Here is an 18077-nt window from a genome sequence, read left to right as displayed (position 1 = left end):
CATAAACTGAAAAGCAAATTCGGAGTGTTGTAGGAGATCATGAGGTTTCAGTTGCTGCACCACCTGGATCTGTATGGGTGCTGGAGTAAAATAGTCTGCAAAACTTTCCATACTGTTGACCATGGGAAGGACAGTTCTCGTGATACTGTATGAGCACAAGCACTAGCATTACCTGTGGCACATGCTGCATGGTCAGTTAACAGCAGTAGCAACCTTGTCATTAACTTCCATTGGGATAAGTTGCCTTCCTCTTCAAGGTACCACACCAAACCCATCCGTGTTTTTGAATTTCATTATCATCTTCTTTAAACCATTTAATGACAACAGGTATCACCTCAGACCTTTCAGTTGGTGATACTCTTTCAATACAGCACTGTGAAAGCTGCCATTCACATAAAACAGTTTCACTAACAGCACATGGTCTCTCTTCTCGATAGCCATACTGTTCATTCCCGTTATGGCTTGTCAAATGACAATGTGGATGTCATGCTATCTTACAAACTGTGTACATTGCCAGATTGGCACCAGGTGGGCACAATTGGAATAGAATACATGCAGAAACTGGTGAGCCATCCCTCTCCATTTAGTGAAATTTTCGTATGGTGCAACTCGCTTATAAGGTAAAGTTCTTTCCCCAGTTGCCAGTATTTAATTTTGTTCCCAAACAGCATCTGAAAGCGCCTGTAGGAGACAGGTGGGGACACAGTGTGCCAGTTCACTCTATCCCATACTACCTTGTCTCAGCTTGGAAGAAAGTTTACGTGCCACTGTGAGGACAAATGGCTGGAGATAAAAGGTACATCAGGTGAAGCCTACTACAAACCCACGGCAGGTACCATTTCTGTCCATGTGGTGGGCAGAATGACAGAAGCAAGACTTAGGACTAGGACACTGGCCTGAGACGCACGACCACATACTGCGTGGAGAAGTAGCTCCAGTTCTCGGTACTCGTGGCATGCCAGTAGCAGTGCACTAAATCTCCAATTTTTCTTTGGTTTCCTTTAATGCTTGCTCAGTGTGCAGATTCAATAACATCGGGGATAGGCTGCAACTGTGTCTCACTCTGTTCTCAATCACTGCTTCCCTTCCATGCCCCAGGACTGATATAACTACCATCTGGTTTCTATACACATTGTAAATAGCCTTTCAATCTCTGTATTTTACCCCTGCTACCTTTAGAATTTCAAAGAATGTATTCCAGTAAAGTTTGTCAAAAGCTTCCTCTAAGTCTACAAATGCAGGTTTGCCTTCCAGAATGAATTTTCACTTCACAGTGGAGTGTTTGCTGATTTGAAACTTCCTGCCAGATTAAAACTGTTTGCCATACCGGGACTTGAACATGGGACCTTTGCCTTTCGCAAGCAAGTGCTTAATGACTGAGCTGTCCAAGAATAAGTCGTGCCCCTCCCTCACAGAATTACTTCTTCCAGAATTTTTTCTTTTCTTTTTTTCCTTGGGTGTGCATTTTTTAAATTATCTGTTAAGATAATTTCCTTGGTTACTCTGTATTTCTCTGGAACCAAAACTGGGTATCCTGATGGTGGCTCCTATCAGTTTTTCCATTGTTCTGTAAAGAGATGGATGTAGCTATAATTGGAAGTGATTTACTTATCTCTGATTGTAAACACTCTTCAACAATTAAATTACAAACATCCTCATTTATGCTGATGACAGTGCACATGAATCAAGGCCTGGCATCTACAATGGACTGGAAGTGCTGAGGGACCATCCATATCCACTACTGTTCAACCACTGCCAACAACTCACCAAGATTGGTCAGAGTTTGGTTCAGGATACACATTTCTCCACATTTGGAGTTCCAGATGTGCACATTCATTAATGCAAGGTGACCATGAAATCTTCCTCATAACTTTCTGGCATATTAAGGAAAGTTGAGGCTAGAATGTTGTCTTGCTAAAGCTGCAAGTGACTTGCCGCACACTGTAGGTGAACAACGGATGCTCACAATTGGACAGTAGGTTTGTGTGCCTGTCGTTCATCGGGGAGAGATGACGGCAGATGTATCGGATCGCACTTCCACCACTTGCGACTGTCCCTCGTATGAGAGAAGCTCCTCCAACTGTCTGAACAGTGTCCTGTTGACAAGTGGGACCCATGCTTTATGCAGTGCTTTATGTACTGACAAACTTGTTTGTGTTTTATGACTTGTCAGTTGAAACAACAGTTCTCTGTTCTTTGGGTGTTTAGTGGCTCTGTTCCTTTTCCCACACAAATGTGCAGCAGTGCTTTTTGTATCGTATAGAGAAAATGGATCAGGATGGTATAGTTCTTTGCCGGTTGCTGTCATCCAGCACAGCAAAGGCTATGAAATTGCTGTACTGTGACTCTTGTATCCAGTGTTGAAATCCATTATAGTTTACAGTGAGTCACCATCAGAACATTGTTATCATGGCGTTTGACTCTGATGGAATCAGGATACTAACAATACTCCTTCACGTATTGTATTTATTGGTTCTGTTGTGTGCAAAAGTATCTTTTGCGTAAGATGCTGGGCGTGTCAGATTATAAGTACACTTCTGAAAGTGATTTCTAGGCATACTTATGTAAGGGTACAATAAAACACTTTATACATTAAGTATTTATATAAAGCACTTCGTAAATTTAAATATTCTTCAGTGGAGTAGTATCAGTGATGCTGTGTATATGATTTTAGAGATTTTCCAAAAAGGTTTTGACCTCAGTAATAGCTTTTCTGTTTTCAGAAAGTACCTTTTTGGCACAGAGCAGTGTTGATTGGGGTATATGTAAATTTTTATTTTCTGTGGTAAAGTGATCACGTATGTGACAGTTTTTTTGCAGTTCTTACCTATTACATTTATTTTAGGAATATAAGGGTTTCCATAATGTATACACACGCTAATGGAGGAATACCAAATATCTTAAACAGAGGTTTGCAAGAGTTTCTAGGTTTGCTCCAATCATGATTCTAATGGCCCCTTTTTTTAGTTTGAAATTGCTATTCACTGTTTTAGAGTTTCCCCAAAAAGTGACTCTATATTTAAGGTGAGAATGGAAGTTGGCATGGCATGTGAAAACTTAAGTGCATTTATGACATTGGAGACGGAGTTCCCTTTCTGCAGGTGTCCACAATTTGACCATGATCAAATGCTCTGCTATTGCTCATCGTGCCTGTCTTGCACTCAGCATAACACTTTTTTAAAATGCTGTTAAGTGTTATATTTTCAAAACTGTGTGTGTGTGTGTGTGTGTGTGTGTGTGTGTGTGTGTGTGTTTTAATGATATAGAAGGTATATGTGAAAGTAAATGTAATAAGTCGGTGTGTGTTTGCTTGTCACTGTAAATTGTCGTTCAGATTGGTACCCAATAATTTTAATGTATAGTTATTTATGTCACTTCTGAAACACATTTTATTTAGTTGACAAAAGTTTTCTGGGTTTGGTACCGTGTCATAATGTAAAACTACTGCTGCTATAGAAAAGCTTTTCTATAGCAGCAGTAGTTTTACATTCTCATAGCAGCAGTAGTTTTACATTATGACGTGGTACCAAACCCAGAAAACTTCTATGTCGACTGACTCTGGCCGCGGAAGCCTACGAAATTACATTTTATTTAGTTTTTTGCTCGAGACTTTTGCTTCATTCATGAATTGTTTTATTTGTACTTGTGTTTTCCCATTTTTGATAACAGACTGGAGAGTCTTAACAATACTTTTGGTAGTGAAATTTATCTGTTGGGCACTATCTGTCCTGTGAATTAGGTATACATTTCTCTTCGTGGACAAGATATTGTAAACCTACTACTTAACCACCCATGTCCGTGCTATTGCTTAATTTGCCATTGTTTGTTGTGGGAAAATCAGGCTCCAAATTCTTAAGAAATAAATTAAATTTATTGTTAACTACTTTATAAATCTGTTGCTAGTGTTGTTCTAACTCATTTTATCTGAACGCAATGGCTGCATTTCTGTCATATGCTGTTTTTCTTTTATTATCGGAATGTAACGATGATGATACTTCATTCTTGAGATTTTATAGTCATGATCAGATAAATTGTTGTGACTTCTCTTTCATTCTAAATCATTGACGTTATGTACCCATAAGAACAACTGTCAATGACTGATGCATTATAATATTCAGTCCTTATTGTAAACTTTACTGTGGAAAATTATCCAAAACCAACAACCAACCACTGCATTTGACAGTACTATTGGACAGAAAAATGAACTAAAGTCACCATAAATGATGAGTCTGCAACTAACCTTTCAACATTGTGTCTAACTGCTTGACAGTATATTTCCTGCTGGCTGCTTCTAGTGTTCCAGTACTGCTAGTGTATTCGTGTATCTAGATCAGTGGTTGTGCCACAGTATTTGAAGAACTGTTCAACACAATATTCGTGTATGCCCAATGGCTGGAAGTAAAAGAGAATAAGCTGCTGTCAATGAAACACCATAATGATGATGCACCAGATAGATGGTCATCCACATTGTCAGGTGGTATGTGGTACAAATATTCCAATGAGGCCATATAAGGGATGTGAGCAGGTTCCATTCATTCTCTAAACTGAAGATTTTGAGAAATGCATCAAGAAATTGTTTATTGAATAGTATTTTTACCATTTCTTGAAATGAGGATTCACTCTGTTTTCAGTTCCTAATTGGTTCAAGTTGTGACCTAACTGCACTTAAATATAGAATTCTTAACATTAACTGAATTTTCTATTAGATCTCAACAGAACATGAATATGTTATTAAAAAGAAACACTTTCCTGGTGTTCAACAAAATATTAATTATTTGATCATGAACTGGCCTTCAGCTTTTTAAGCCGACAGTGAAGCTGAAAGCTGGTTCACGATCAAATAAATAATATTTTGCAGAACAACATGAAAGTGTTTGCTTTTTAATGCCATTAACATTAGCCTGACAGTGGGATAGGAAGCTGAAAGCAAATTCACAATCAAATTAATAATATTTCACAGAATATGGTGAAAGCGTCTACTTTTGCTGAGGCGTTTGTAATTTCTTGTTACCTTACATTTCTCATTGGCCTCACACAAAAAAAGTTCATTGCTGGTATTACTTTTTCAACCTTCATCTATGTTGCAGATGTCATAACAGCCAGTACAACAAAGAACATGTTCCTGCGAAAGATGGCAGCATGCAGGGTAGGTTAATCATGGGAACTGTTATTCCAGTTTACATATTGAATGCTTTTATTCGCTCATTTAGTGTGCTCAGCCTATGTTCACATCAGGCTTTCTGTGTTGTAGAATGTGGCAACAGTGTGCTTGAAGAGCATCAGCCAAATCACACAAGGCCACAGGATAGTAGCAAATGCTTAGGAACAGTGGCCACTGGAGCTGTGGCTGATCAAAAGTTACTGGATGTAGATGTGGGCGCATGCTCCAATGGTGATAAGGTGCACATATCATCAGATGTCATACTTAGCCAAGAAACAGATGTGCGTGGTGACTCATTAAATGGAACTGCTACATCATCTGACCATTTGTCTCCCAATCTCCATAATTCTGCTGTGGTGGAAGAAAAAGAAAATTTCCATTGTGTTAAACTTATCGATCAGCCTGTGACTGCCAGTGTATCCTCTGAGGTAAGTAAGATGCATTTGTATGTAGATGTAAGTTTGTGTGTGTGTGTGTGTGTGTGTGTGTGTGTGTGTGTGTGTGTGTGTGTGTGTGCACACATTCAAACTATTATAAATGTCCAAAGAAACTGAGCAAGCAATTGATGTGCAGGATGCAGGAAACTCCAGATCATTCAGGATAATGGGGGCAAAGGCCGCACAGATATTTCGAAACACACATTTTTCCAGAAACAGCTATTGACTGTATTTGCACATTTCGAAGCTCCCTGCATTATGTACACTTCACTTGCCAGAAACTGACAACTTATTTATAAAATTACACATAAGAATGTAAAATATACTTTGCTTCATATTACTTGCATTAAGTTCACTTTCTGGAAATAATTGTCAATCTTTTTTTCTGTTCCCCCCCCCCCCCCCCCCCCTACAGTGGTTCTCATTTTCTGGAGAGTTATTGGAGTTTTTTCCTTCATACTCAAACAACAGATCAGTACATTTTAGTGGCCCAGTGTGCATTATAGCAGGCTTTTAAATATCCTTGTAATCACTCACTCCCTCTACTGAGGAATACACTACACAATTTATATAGACAGCGACCTCCTGATAATCAGGGTTTGGATACAGGACCTCATCAGCAATGAAATTGGAATCGTATGCTTAATTGTGTACTTTAAACGAAAAAATGTCATTTTCATCACTATAACAAACATTTCAGACTTTAAAAAACACGCTGAACTATGATGCACTCAGATCATTGTTGTATTACATAGTTGATGTAGAAGTCCTAAATGTATGTTTGAGTATCAATACTTCACACTTGCAGTACAATTTGAAATTGCATTCTAGCGACAAGTAGTTCAGAGCCTCTTCCCTTAACCCCTCCCTTTTTCCCTGTTGTGTCTTTTGTGGGCTCTGTAGAGTTAAAGCCTGAAAGCCAAACAGCTGATGTATACCTGCTGCATTTTTTTTCTGGCATTGTAATTCAAGTAGTCTTCAGAAAAGGCGAGTTTTCATGAATGTTCCCAATTCCATTGGTGCAGGGACTATGAATGGTGTGTGGCTTTAATTGCTTTGCCATATTGTCATATGTAACTTTTGGATGACAAGCCACGCGGGATTAGCCAAGCGGTCTAAGGCGCTGCAATCATGGACTGTGCGGCTGGTCGCGGTGGAGGTTTGAGTCCTCCTTCGGGCATGGGTGTGTGTGTTTGTCCTTAGGATAATTTAGGTTAAATAGTATGTAAGCTTAGGGGCTGATGACCTTAGCAGTTAAGTGTCATAAGATTTCACACACATTTGTCGATGACAAGTGTGAGCAAAAAGCAGAACCCAGTTATCTGTTTCTGTGAGTTGTCAACATACACTGTGAGATCAAAAGTATCTGGACACCCCCCAAAAACATATGTTTTTCATATTAGGTGCATTGTGCTGCCACTTACTGCCAGGTATTCCATATCAGTGACCTCAGTAGTCATTAGACATCGTGAGAGAACAGAATGGGGTGCTCCGCAGAACTCACGGACTTCGAACGTGGTCAGGTGATTGGGTATCACTTGTGTCATACGCCTGTACGTGAGAATTCCACACTCCTAAACATCCCTAGGTTCACTGGTTCCGATGTAACAGTGAAATGGAAATATGAAGGGACACATAACAGCACAAAAGTGTACGGGCTGACCTCATCTGTTGACTGACAGATCACCAACAGTTGAAAAGGGTCGTAATGTGTAATAGGCAGAAATCTGTCCAGATCATCACACAGGAACTCCAAACAGCATAAGTATCCACTGCAAGTACTAAAACAGTTAGGTTGGAGGTGAGAAATCTTGGATTCCATGATCGAGCGGCTGCTCATAAGCCACACATCACACCGGTAAATGCCAAACAATGCCTCGCTTGGTGTAAGGAGCATAAAAATTGGATGATTGAACAGTGGAAGAACGATGTGTGGAGTAACGAATCACTGTACACAATGTGACAATCAGATGGCATCGTGTGAGTATGGCGAATGCCTGGTGAACATCATCTGCCAGCGAGTGTAGTGCCAACAGTAAAATTCGGAGGTGGTTTGGTTACACAGGAATAACATCCCTGTAATTGACTGGCCTGCACAGAGTACTGACCTGAATCCTATAGAACACCTTTGGGATGTTTTGGAATGCCGACTTCATGCCAAGCCTCACCAACCGACATTGATACCTCTCCTCAGTGCAGCACTCCATGAAGAATGGGCTGCCACTCCCCAAGAAACCTTCCAGCACATGACTGAATGTATGCCTGCGAGAGTGGAAGCTGTCATCAAGGCTAAGGGTGGGCCCACACTGTATTGAATTGCAGCATTACCGAAGGAGGGCGCCACGAACTTGTAAGTCATTTTCAGCCAGGTGTCCGGATACTTTTAATCGCATAGTGTAAGTGTTCAAAAAATATATCACTTTCAGTGCTGAATATTCTACTTGATCTTAATACAATACAGTGATTTGAGACACAGTGTGCTGCCCTCAAATTTGTTACAAAACTTATTGCAAAACCTACAAGTTTATTGTGCTTCCTTAATAATAAAAATTTCCATTTGCATATATCTTCTTTGTTCCTCTGCTGGGATTTCCAGATTTTACTTCACACAAATGTCACTTGCTTGCTGCACAATAAAGAGCAATACGGATAAAATTTACCTCATGACTTCACTGTGATTGTTGGTGAATGAGACAACCAACCACAAATACTTTTAAAATGCTTTGCATCAATGCCACAAATGGTTTTGGGCTATTGTGCCTATCTTATGATGGCTAAAGTTTATGATTATATTGATTATGTTGGTCAGCAGCATGTCATCTGCTTCTGCACTGCACAAGAATTGTTTTTAGAGGTTGTTTATAAATGAATATCGAGGTTTTAAAGCTTTATAATATTTATTTTATCAAACTTACAGTTATAAATGATATGTCAAATGAAAGAGCAACTCAAACAGTTTTACCAGGAACCTTATAAATGTTCATTGTGAGCGCCATTTGTCACACGGCACACATCAAGTCTACAGCTGAGTTCTTCCCAAACATTGATAAGTGTTCTTCAGTGATTGTAGCAATAGGTGCTTCAATCCGATTTCTTAATTCAGGGAGGTCTGCAACTAGCAGAGGCACGTACACATGATCGTTGATGAAGCCCCAAAGGAAAAAATCGCATGGCGTTAGGTCGGGTGAACGTGGAGGCCATGCAAAGCAAGCCCTGTCATTGGGCCCCTTGCGTCCTATCCAGTGCTTTGGTACAGTGAAGTTCATCTGATCGCGTGCTTTGCTATGCCAGTGAGGTGGGCGCATAATCTTGCTGGAAAATGAAGTTCTCTGGCTCATCTTCACCCTGAATTAAGAAACCGGATTAAAGCAGCTGTTGCTACAATCACTGAAGACACAGTTATCAACATTTGGGAAGAACTCGGCTATAGACTTGATGTGTGCCATGTGACAAATGGTGCTCACATTGAACATTTATAAGGTTCTTGGTAAAACTGTTTGAGTTGCTTTTTCATTTGACATATCATTTAGAACTGTATGTTTAATATAATAAATATTATAAAGCGTTAAAACCCTGATATTCATTGATAAACACCCTGTATTTAGTGGAACTTAATAAATTGTTTTGATAGTGAAACATGCTAATGTGCCTGCATTTTTTTTTTAAGTATATGGTGAAATTGTTGTATATACTTATATATGGTGCTTTGTCTTGCTACAGTCATTATAGTTTTTCAGGACAACGTATAAGCCATCACAGTGCAAACAGCACACACGCTTTTGTTTACAATGCAAAGAGCTTACACTAAGCAAAGGTATCATTCATTCCTGTAGAGTAACGATCTAAACTAAGGATAGAAAATATATAGGAAGCACAACATGTTATTAACATAAAAATGCTTATACTCAGAGAGGTAATGTATTATTGACATATATTCACACCCTCCATTCACCACAATACATTCTAAATGAGCAACTGGAGTTAGCTAACAAACAGTTTCTCTTCAAGTAAATTAAACACATCATGGACACGCAGCAGTCAGGAATCTGAGCGAGAATTTCCTCACTGCAATAGAAAAACAGCTACACTACATAACTTGCTAACAGCTACTACAGAAGGAAAGGAACAGAGATGAAACACAACACAATAAACACTAAGAGTAGCTTAGTGCCAAATATTTTTAAGTTTTAACATTATGTAGAACACGCTATAACAATAATTTTCAGAGCTGGCCGCGGTGGCCGTGCAGTTCTAGATGCTTCAGACCGGAACCGCGGGGCTGCCACGGTCGCAGGTTCGAATCCTGCCTCGGGCATGGATGTGTGTGATGTCCTTAGGTTAGTTAGGTTTAAGTAGTTCTAAGTTCTAGGGGACTGATGACCTAAGATGTTAAGTCCCATAGTGCTCAGAGCCAGTAATTTTCAGATATTTATATTTGAAATAATCTCTTTATGAAGTCAGCATAAAGTTAATTGTATCAAAACCCTAATATTGAACGAATGTGTTACCTTCATCACTGCCTCCACCTTTTTAATTGCAAATTGCTGTCAACTAAACTATAAACTGTAATGACCATCAAAAGTTCAGCATTTATGTATACATATATATCTAATTTATAGTATGCAATCTTGTAGCTTTATAATGTTTCATTAAAATTTCCACTGCCAGTTGGTTTAAAAAAGCTCCTGAGAAAACTTGTTCTATAATGCTTCAATAATAAATTCATTTTTAGAGTTTAAGCATCTTTATGTTAATAACAAGTTTCATCACCCACACATTTTCCTTGCTTAGTTTACGTCTTTGCTCAATAGGAAATGCATGGTACCTTTGTTTAGTGGGTGCTCTTTGCACTATATACAAAAGCATCGAAGGTAAAGCAAATGTTTGTAGCTCAGACTGATGTGAAGCATATTATGAAACGTTTGTGTGCCACAAAGATTTATTTTCAACATATGTGCTGTTTGCACTAATACAGCTTGTGCATCATAAAGACCTTAGCAACACGAAGTGCCATCCACTGGAATCTAAGTAACTGTGTACAGCTGTTTCACTCTAAAAACTAAATAAATGTAGGCACATCCACATTTTTCCCCCTATTGAAACAACTTATAAAGTGGTGCTCAATATTCCAGTATACTTGTGCAATGCAGAAGTGGACAACATGTTGTTGACAAAGACATCAATGTATTCAGAAATGTTAGCCATCTGGAGAGAGGCATGATAGCCTGAAACCTGTCATGGCATTGAATTAAAGCATTTTAAAAGCATTTGTGTTGTATTATTCACCTACAGTCATTGACAGCTGCAGAGTTCATAAGATCCAGCAGGAATAAATAGCATTCACCCTGATTGCTTAATCACATTCTGCTGTTGCGATCCAACTAAATGATTAGGACAAGTGTGATTGTGACAGATGGGGAATGAGTTAAAACATTAACTTTGTACCTGAAGAGCTTTTCCTCTATCTGTTTATAGATTAGACAACGGTTAATTTGTGATGGAATAATGATATGAAATACGATAGATTGCTACTCATTGCATAGAGGAGGCATTGAGGAGCAGAGAGGTGCATTCAAAAAGTAGTGCTCAATGCCTACTCTACATGATGAGTAGCACTCTATCTTAATTCATGTTATTTACACACTGGTGAGCAACACTTCTGCATGATGTGTCACTGCCAAGTAATATAACTCAAAGAAATGTGGACCATTGTTGTTGTTGTTGTTGTTGTGGTCTTCAGTCCTGAGACTGGTTTGATGCAGCTCTCCATGCTACTCTATCCTGTGCAAGCTTCATCATCTCCCAGTACCTACTGCAACCTACATCTTTCTGAATATGTTTAGTGCATTCATCTCTTGGTCTCCCTCTGTGATTTTTACCCTCCACTCTGCCCTCCAACACTAAAATGGTGATCCCTTGATGCCTCAGAACATGTCCTACCAACCGGTCCTTTCTTCTTGTCAAGTTGTGCCACAAACTCCTCCCCAGTTCTATTCAATACCTCCTCATTAGTTAAGTGATCTACCCATCTAATCCTCAGCATTCTTCTGTAGCACCACATTTCGAAAGCTTCTATTCTCTTCTTGTCTAAAATATTTATCGTCCATGTTTCACTTCCATACATGGCTACACTCCATACAAATACTTTCAGAAACAACTTCCTGACACTTAAATCTATACTCGATGTTAACAAATTTCTGTTCTTCAGAAATGTTTTCCTTGCCATTGCCAGTCTACATTTTATGTCCTCTCTACTTTGACCATCATCAGTTATTTTGCTCCCCAAATAGCAGAACTCCTTTACTACTTTCAGTGTCTCATTTCCTAATCTAATTCCCTCAGCATCACCCGACTTAATTCGACTACATTCCATTATCCTCGTTTTGCTTTTGTTGGTGTTCATCTTATATCCTCCTTTAAAGACACTGTCCATTCCGTTCAACTGCTCTTCCTAGTCCTTTGCTGTCTCTGATAGAATTACAATGTTATCAACAAACCTTAAAGTTTTTATTTCTTCTCCATGGATTTTAATACCTACTCTGAATTTTTCTTTTGTTTCCTTTACTGCTTGCTCAGTATACAGATTGAATAACATCGGGGAGAGGCTACAACCCTGTGTCACTCCCTTCCCAACCACTGCTCCCTTTCATGTCCGTCAACTCTTATGACTGCCGTTTGGTTTCTGTACAAATTGTAAATAGCCTTTCGCTCCCTGTATTTTACCCCACGTTATTTATATGTGGACCATATGTAGAAAGAACTGCTACAATACTCTACACAGTACGCTCAATACACAATGAGATGAGCGGAAGTGACACTTTTATTCAGAGACAGTAATTACAAAGAATCTCCACGATTCATGATGGTCCCCTGGACATTACAAAAGGCGGGTCATGGTTCTTAATATGGTATTTGATCACCACAGATGGCACTGCGTGCTCTGCAGAATGCTCACATATTGACCATAAGGTGTTAAGGAGTTCTTATGGTACAGCATTCCGTTCCTCTGCCTGCGTGGTTGAACTACTGGATGGTCTTTGGTGCATTTGGATGTGCTGCACTATGTCTCCCCACAACATCCCACACATGCTTAATGGGATTTAAGTCAGGTGAATGGGCAGGCCTACCTATTCGCCAAATATTCTCTCATCCCAGGAGATCCTCTACCTCCCATGTTCGATGCGGTCGCACCTTGTCATCCATAAAAATGAAGTCAATGGTGAACGTACCCCTAAATAGATGGATGTGGGGAAGTAGTGCGTGTAGCGTAATGTTGACTGGTGAGTGTACTATGTTCAAAGATTTTGGGATCAGTACGCCTATGCAACATTATACCTCCATAACACCTGGAATACCAAAGTGATCATGTTCAACAGTATTGGACATACCCTCATAAGACAAAAGGTGGTCAGACGTAATGCACTTAGGAATGTTATCGAAAGCGATATGGTGTATGGGAGGCATACTGTTGCATGGGTTTACTGGCCTCCAAATTTTTGAAAACAATACACGCACTGGTCAATGTTATTGTGACACTGTAAGGGTTCCCGATGTGTGTCTTTTCAGGTTGTATTCAGCATTGGCTTCATTGTTGTGTGGCATGATGCAACTGCATAGAACAATGCAGGTGAAGGAGCTCTTGGAACAAGAGGATATTCAGTGAATGGACTGGCCTGCCTGTTGCCCCCCCCCCCCCCCCCCCCCGACTTAAATCCCACCGATCATATGTGGGATGCCTTGGGGGAGACATATTGCAACAAATACACTTGCACTGACTATCCAGTGGTTGCCAACATGCTGGTGGAGTAATGGAATGCCCTACCACAAGGACTCGTTACCAACCTTGTGGCCAGCATAGGGGCACATTACAGAACTCCATGATGATCACAAGCTATATTAAGAACTATGTCCTGCCTTTTGTAATGTCCAGGGAACTACCATGAATCACACAGACTTAAGTGTAATTCTTGTCATTGTTATTTCCATTCATCTCATTACGTATTTCTTTGTTACATTCTGTACTATACTGTAGCAGTTCTTTCTATGTGTGGCCAAGTTTCATCAGACTGTGTTACTTGGCAGTGACAAGTCATGTGAAAGTTACATTTTTCTGTAAGTATTGCGCACCAGTGTAGATTATATTAGATACATTTTTTTGTTGTTGTAACAGTTCCATAGTGAGAGGAGATATGCAATAATGTAGAAGGTGTTGTAAAACAAGAATACATAGTAGATATATTTTTGAGAGATGCTGATGTTCCTCCCACATATCCTAAGTGAAATGGTCGTCATGGGTGTGGAATATATCAACATATCTTTTCATTTAGTAGGTAACAACAAACTTGTCACAGAAAGTTGTAAAATTACACCAAGGTGCGTATGATAATTCTTATCAGTTTACAACACCTATTAATACTTTGATAACATTACCACAATGAAGATATAGGGAAGTCAGATTTTACATAACATTACTTTTATTTTGAATTATTAGTAATATACACGTCAGTTGGTTCTACTAGAAATCTATCAACCTCGTAGAAGGAGCGATCTACTAACAGATCCATTAAGTTCATTTTAATCTGAATGTTCTAGTAGTTAAAGTTTCTGTGGCTGTGGGCAAGTAACTGAAAATGTGTTTTCCTGAATAATGGGCTTCTTTCTGGACCATACAAAATTAAGTAACATTCTTTCATTTTGGTGCTGATTTCAGTATAAACTATATTAGAATTATAAAGTTAGTGCCTGCAGATGAATTGTATTCTTTATTTTATTGTGGATTTCTTTTTTGCAGGTTCAGAAATGTGTTGGCAAAGCTAATACATTAAAGCAAAACAGCGAGATCAGTGCTTCTTCTGTGTCTGAAAGATCTTTCGTGGACTCATCAGCTAAAAATATTTGTGATGATAACGAAGGCAACAACAAAGAGCCTTTTTCCAATGTGCAGATGAATGTATATGACCTTGAATCCTCAAAGGAAGAACAAAATGAATTGACTACAAAGCCGTCCATAGCTAATTTTGTACAAGAAATGAACATTGATTACATCAGTTCTGAAGCAGATAAATTCATTATAGAAGATGAAAGTCTTTCAATGTATTTGAATAACTCTGATGAGTTCCAAGAAAAGAATTTATTGGAAAACGATACTATCTTAATGCCAATAGGAAGTTGTGAACATAATCGAGACACTATGACGTCTGGTACCTCCTCCCCCATAGGGGTTGAAACTGCTATAGTAAAAGAAAAAGGTGAAAGCACTCCCTTGCAAAATACTGGCAGTTGTGGTATGGTTAGTACTGAAAAAAGAGAAACAATTACTTTAATGCCAGTTAGTTACCGTAAGACAGAGACAACTACTGAAACTAAAGTGCCTGCACAACCTGTTGGAAGTAATATGCAAACCAAAGATGATGATAGGCACTCATCAGATAATGGGAATAGAAGTGTGGCTCTCTCTTCAATTGATGAACAGATTATGGTTTTCTCTTCATCAACAAATGTGACTGATGAGGCAGTTGACAACTCTTGCCTCGCTGTATCATCCATGATCGATGATGGCATAAAGGAGAGTGTTAAGACACTGTGTGAAAAGCAGTTCCAGGAAGAACATGAAGTATCTCTAGCTATTAATACTACAGATGAAATTTTGAATGTGGATGATGCTCCCTGCACTTTATGCATGGAAGAACGAGAAAGCAGTGTCCCTGTTGTAATGAGCACACAAAAAGGTTTCAGAAATGATTTGGCAGAACATTATGATAGAACGAAGGAGTATAATTCCAACAACAATTGTTTCAACATAAGAAGTGAGGATTTGGTAGTTTCTAATGATGACCTTGCTATGTTAAACAGTACCAAGGAAGAACCCAATACACATTCCGTTTGTGGTGTGTCACTCACAGATACTGAAAATACAGTTCAGCCTCAGCAGTATGGAGAGGTGTGTAGTATCTACCCACACAACAATAAAGGTGAATGTGTTATGGCCCAAATGGGCAGAGACGAGCTTGTAAGAAAAGTTAAAGATGAACCAAGTGAAAAGACTATACAAACTTATGGAGAATTAGATGTTCACTGTGAGAAAAATGCTGTTATTCATGTAAGAGAAGCCAGAGTCACTCTTGATGAAATAGAAACGAAAAATGATGTACCTCCTGAATGTTTATTGAAACCTGATGTACCAGTTTCTTATCAGGAAAGAAAAACAGCTATATCAGGTACATCACTATTCGAAAAATGTATAAGTGAAACTGAAAGCATGAAGAACAGTGGACTGAGTCCTGATAAAAACATAACTAATGCTGATAAACCAGGGAAAACTACAAATATTCCAGTGTTTGAGTTACATTTATCCAGAGATAGCAATGAAAGAAAAGTAAAAGATGAACCACATGAAAAGAGGATAGAAACACATGAAGTCCCCCATGAGAGCAATTCATCCTCTCATGTAAAAGAAACCATAATCAATGTTGATATGGAAATAAAAAATGCTATACCTACTGAATGCGTATTTAAACCTGACCTACCATTTTCTGATAAGGAAAGAAAAGCTGCTATATTAAATCCATCATTAATTGAAGAATGTGAAAATGAAACTAAAGGTGTAAAGAGCAATGTAACCATAGCTAATGATGATAAACCAGGGAAGTCTACAAATATTCCAATGTTTGAGGTACATTTATCCAGAGATAGTAATGAAAGAAAAGTAAAAGACATACCACATGAAAAGAGGATAGAAGCAGATGAAGTCCCCTGTGAGAGCAATTCATCACCTCATGCAAGAGAAACCACAACCAATGTTGATATGGAAATTAAAAAAGCTGTACTTACTGAATGCTTATGTAAAGCTGACATTCCAGTAACTAATCAGGAAAGAAAAACAACTACATTAGAACCATCATCAACTGAAAAGTGTGAAAGTGAAACTAAAGGTGTACAGTGCAGTGGACTGAATTTTGATGTAAGTGTAGCTAATGGTGATAAACCAGGGAAGACTACAAACATTCCAGTGTTTGAGGTACATTTATCTAGAGATAGTAATAAAGGAAAAGTAAAAGATGAACCAAATGAAAAGAGGATAGAAGCAGAGGAAGTACCCTGTGAAAGCAATTCATCCTCTCATGCAAGCAAATCCTCAACCACTGTTGATATGGAAATGAAAAATACTGTACCTGCCGAATGCATATTTAAACCTGATCTACCAATTTCTGATCAGGAAAGAAAAACAACTGTATTAGATACATCATTAATTGAAGAGCGTGAAAGTGAAACTAAAAGTGTAAAGGGAAATGTAATTGTTGCTAAGACTACAAACATTCCAGTGTTTGAGGTACATTTATCTAGAGATAGTAATAAAGGAAAAGTAAAAGATGAACCAAATGGAAAGAGGCTAGAAGCACATGAAGTCCCCTGTGAGAGCAATTCATCCTCTCTTGTAAAAGATACCACAGTCAGTACTGATATGCAAATGAAAAATGCTGTACTTACTGAATGCTTGTTCAAAACTAAGCTACTAGTTTCTAATCAGGAAAGAAAAACAAGTGTATTAGACACATCATCAGTTGAAGAGATTGAAGAGAGTGAAGCTAAAGGTGCAAAGAGCGATGGACTGAACCCTGATGTTATTGTAGCTAAAGATGATAAACCAGGGAAGACTACAAATATTCTAATGTCTGAGGTACATTTGTCCAGAGATAATAATGAAAGGGAAGTAAAAGATGAACTAAGTGAAAAGAGGATAGAAACAAATGAAATTCCCTGTGAGAGCAGTTCATCCAGTCATGGAAGAGAAACCACAATCATTGTTGATATGGAAATGAAAAAGTCTGTTTGTACTGAATGTTCAGTAAAGCCTGTTCTACCACTTTGTAATCATGTGAGTGATGCTACAGCACCAGCTGCCTCATCAGCCAAAGACTGTAAGGTTGAAACTGAAGATGCTATGAGCAGTCAACTGCATGCTAATGCAGTCATTGCTAATGATGTTAAACTGGAGAAGCCTGCAAATACCCCTATGTCTGAGCTATGTTTATCCAGAAATAATAATGGTATGAACAATATTTCTGTAAAGGATGAGGATTGCACCGAAATTCCATCAGATCCTGCAATGAAGGAAAAGGACTGTGAAGATGAAAATTTGGGAAACTGGAAAGCGGAAGATGTGACAGTTATGGATGAAAATGAAGCCACTCACCCACAACAGTCAGGTAACTGACATGAAACTGTTCTTCTTTCTAAATTTATTTTTTAAGATTAGTAAGTCATCAACTGAAGTATTCCACCCTTCTGGTGTTTTCAGATGAGCATACAACAGACATTTTATGTTGAGTCAAATCTGTCATATCTCAGAAAGGGGAGGGAGGGGGGGGGGGGATGAAATTGAAGATGGCTAAATAGTCCAGGATAGTTTAAAAGTTATCAATATTTGCATTTCATATTGCTTCAACTATGAGGAAACCAATATGTTTCTTTTGGGGATT

General features: G+C 38.7%; 1 protein-coding gene across 1 annotated transcript in view; it reads left to right on the top strand.

Annotated features, from left to right (window-relative positions):
- Positions 1-18077, top strand: part of LOC126195552 (uncharacterized) — a 322158-nt gene that overhangs the window by 117635 nt on the left and 186446 nt on the right. The window contains exons 9-11 of the mRNA XM_049934175.1: positions 5088-5146; positions 5252-5589; positions 14390-17804. Of these exons, the coding sequence (XP_049790132.1) occupies positions 5088-5146; positions 5252-5589; positions 14390-17804 (3812 nt within the window). The remainder of the gene's footprint in view (positions 1-5087; positions 5147-5251; positions 5590-14389; positions 17805-18077) is intronic.

Source organism: Schistocerca nitens, chromosome 7 (genome assembly GCF_023898315.1).
Source record: "Schistocerca nitens isolate TAMUIC-IGC-003100 chromosome 7, iqSchNite1.1, whole genome shotgun sequence".
In the NCBI taxonomy this organism is placed as follows: Eukaryota; Metazoa; Arthropoda; class Insecta; order Orthoptera; family Acrididae; genus Schistocerca; species Schistocerca nitens.
The sequence above is the reverse complement of the archived record's forward strand: the minus strand, read 5'-3'. Positions and strand labels throughout refer to the sequence as shown.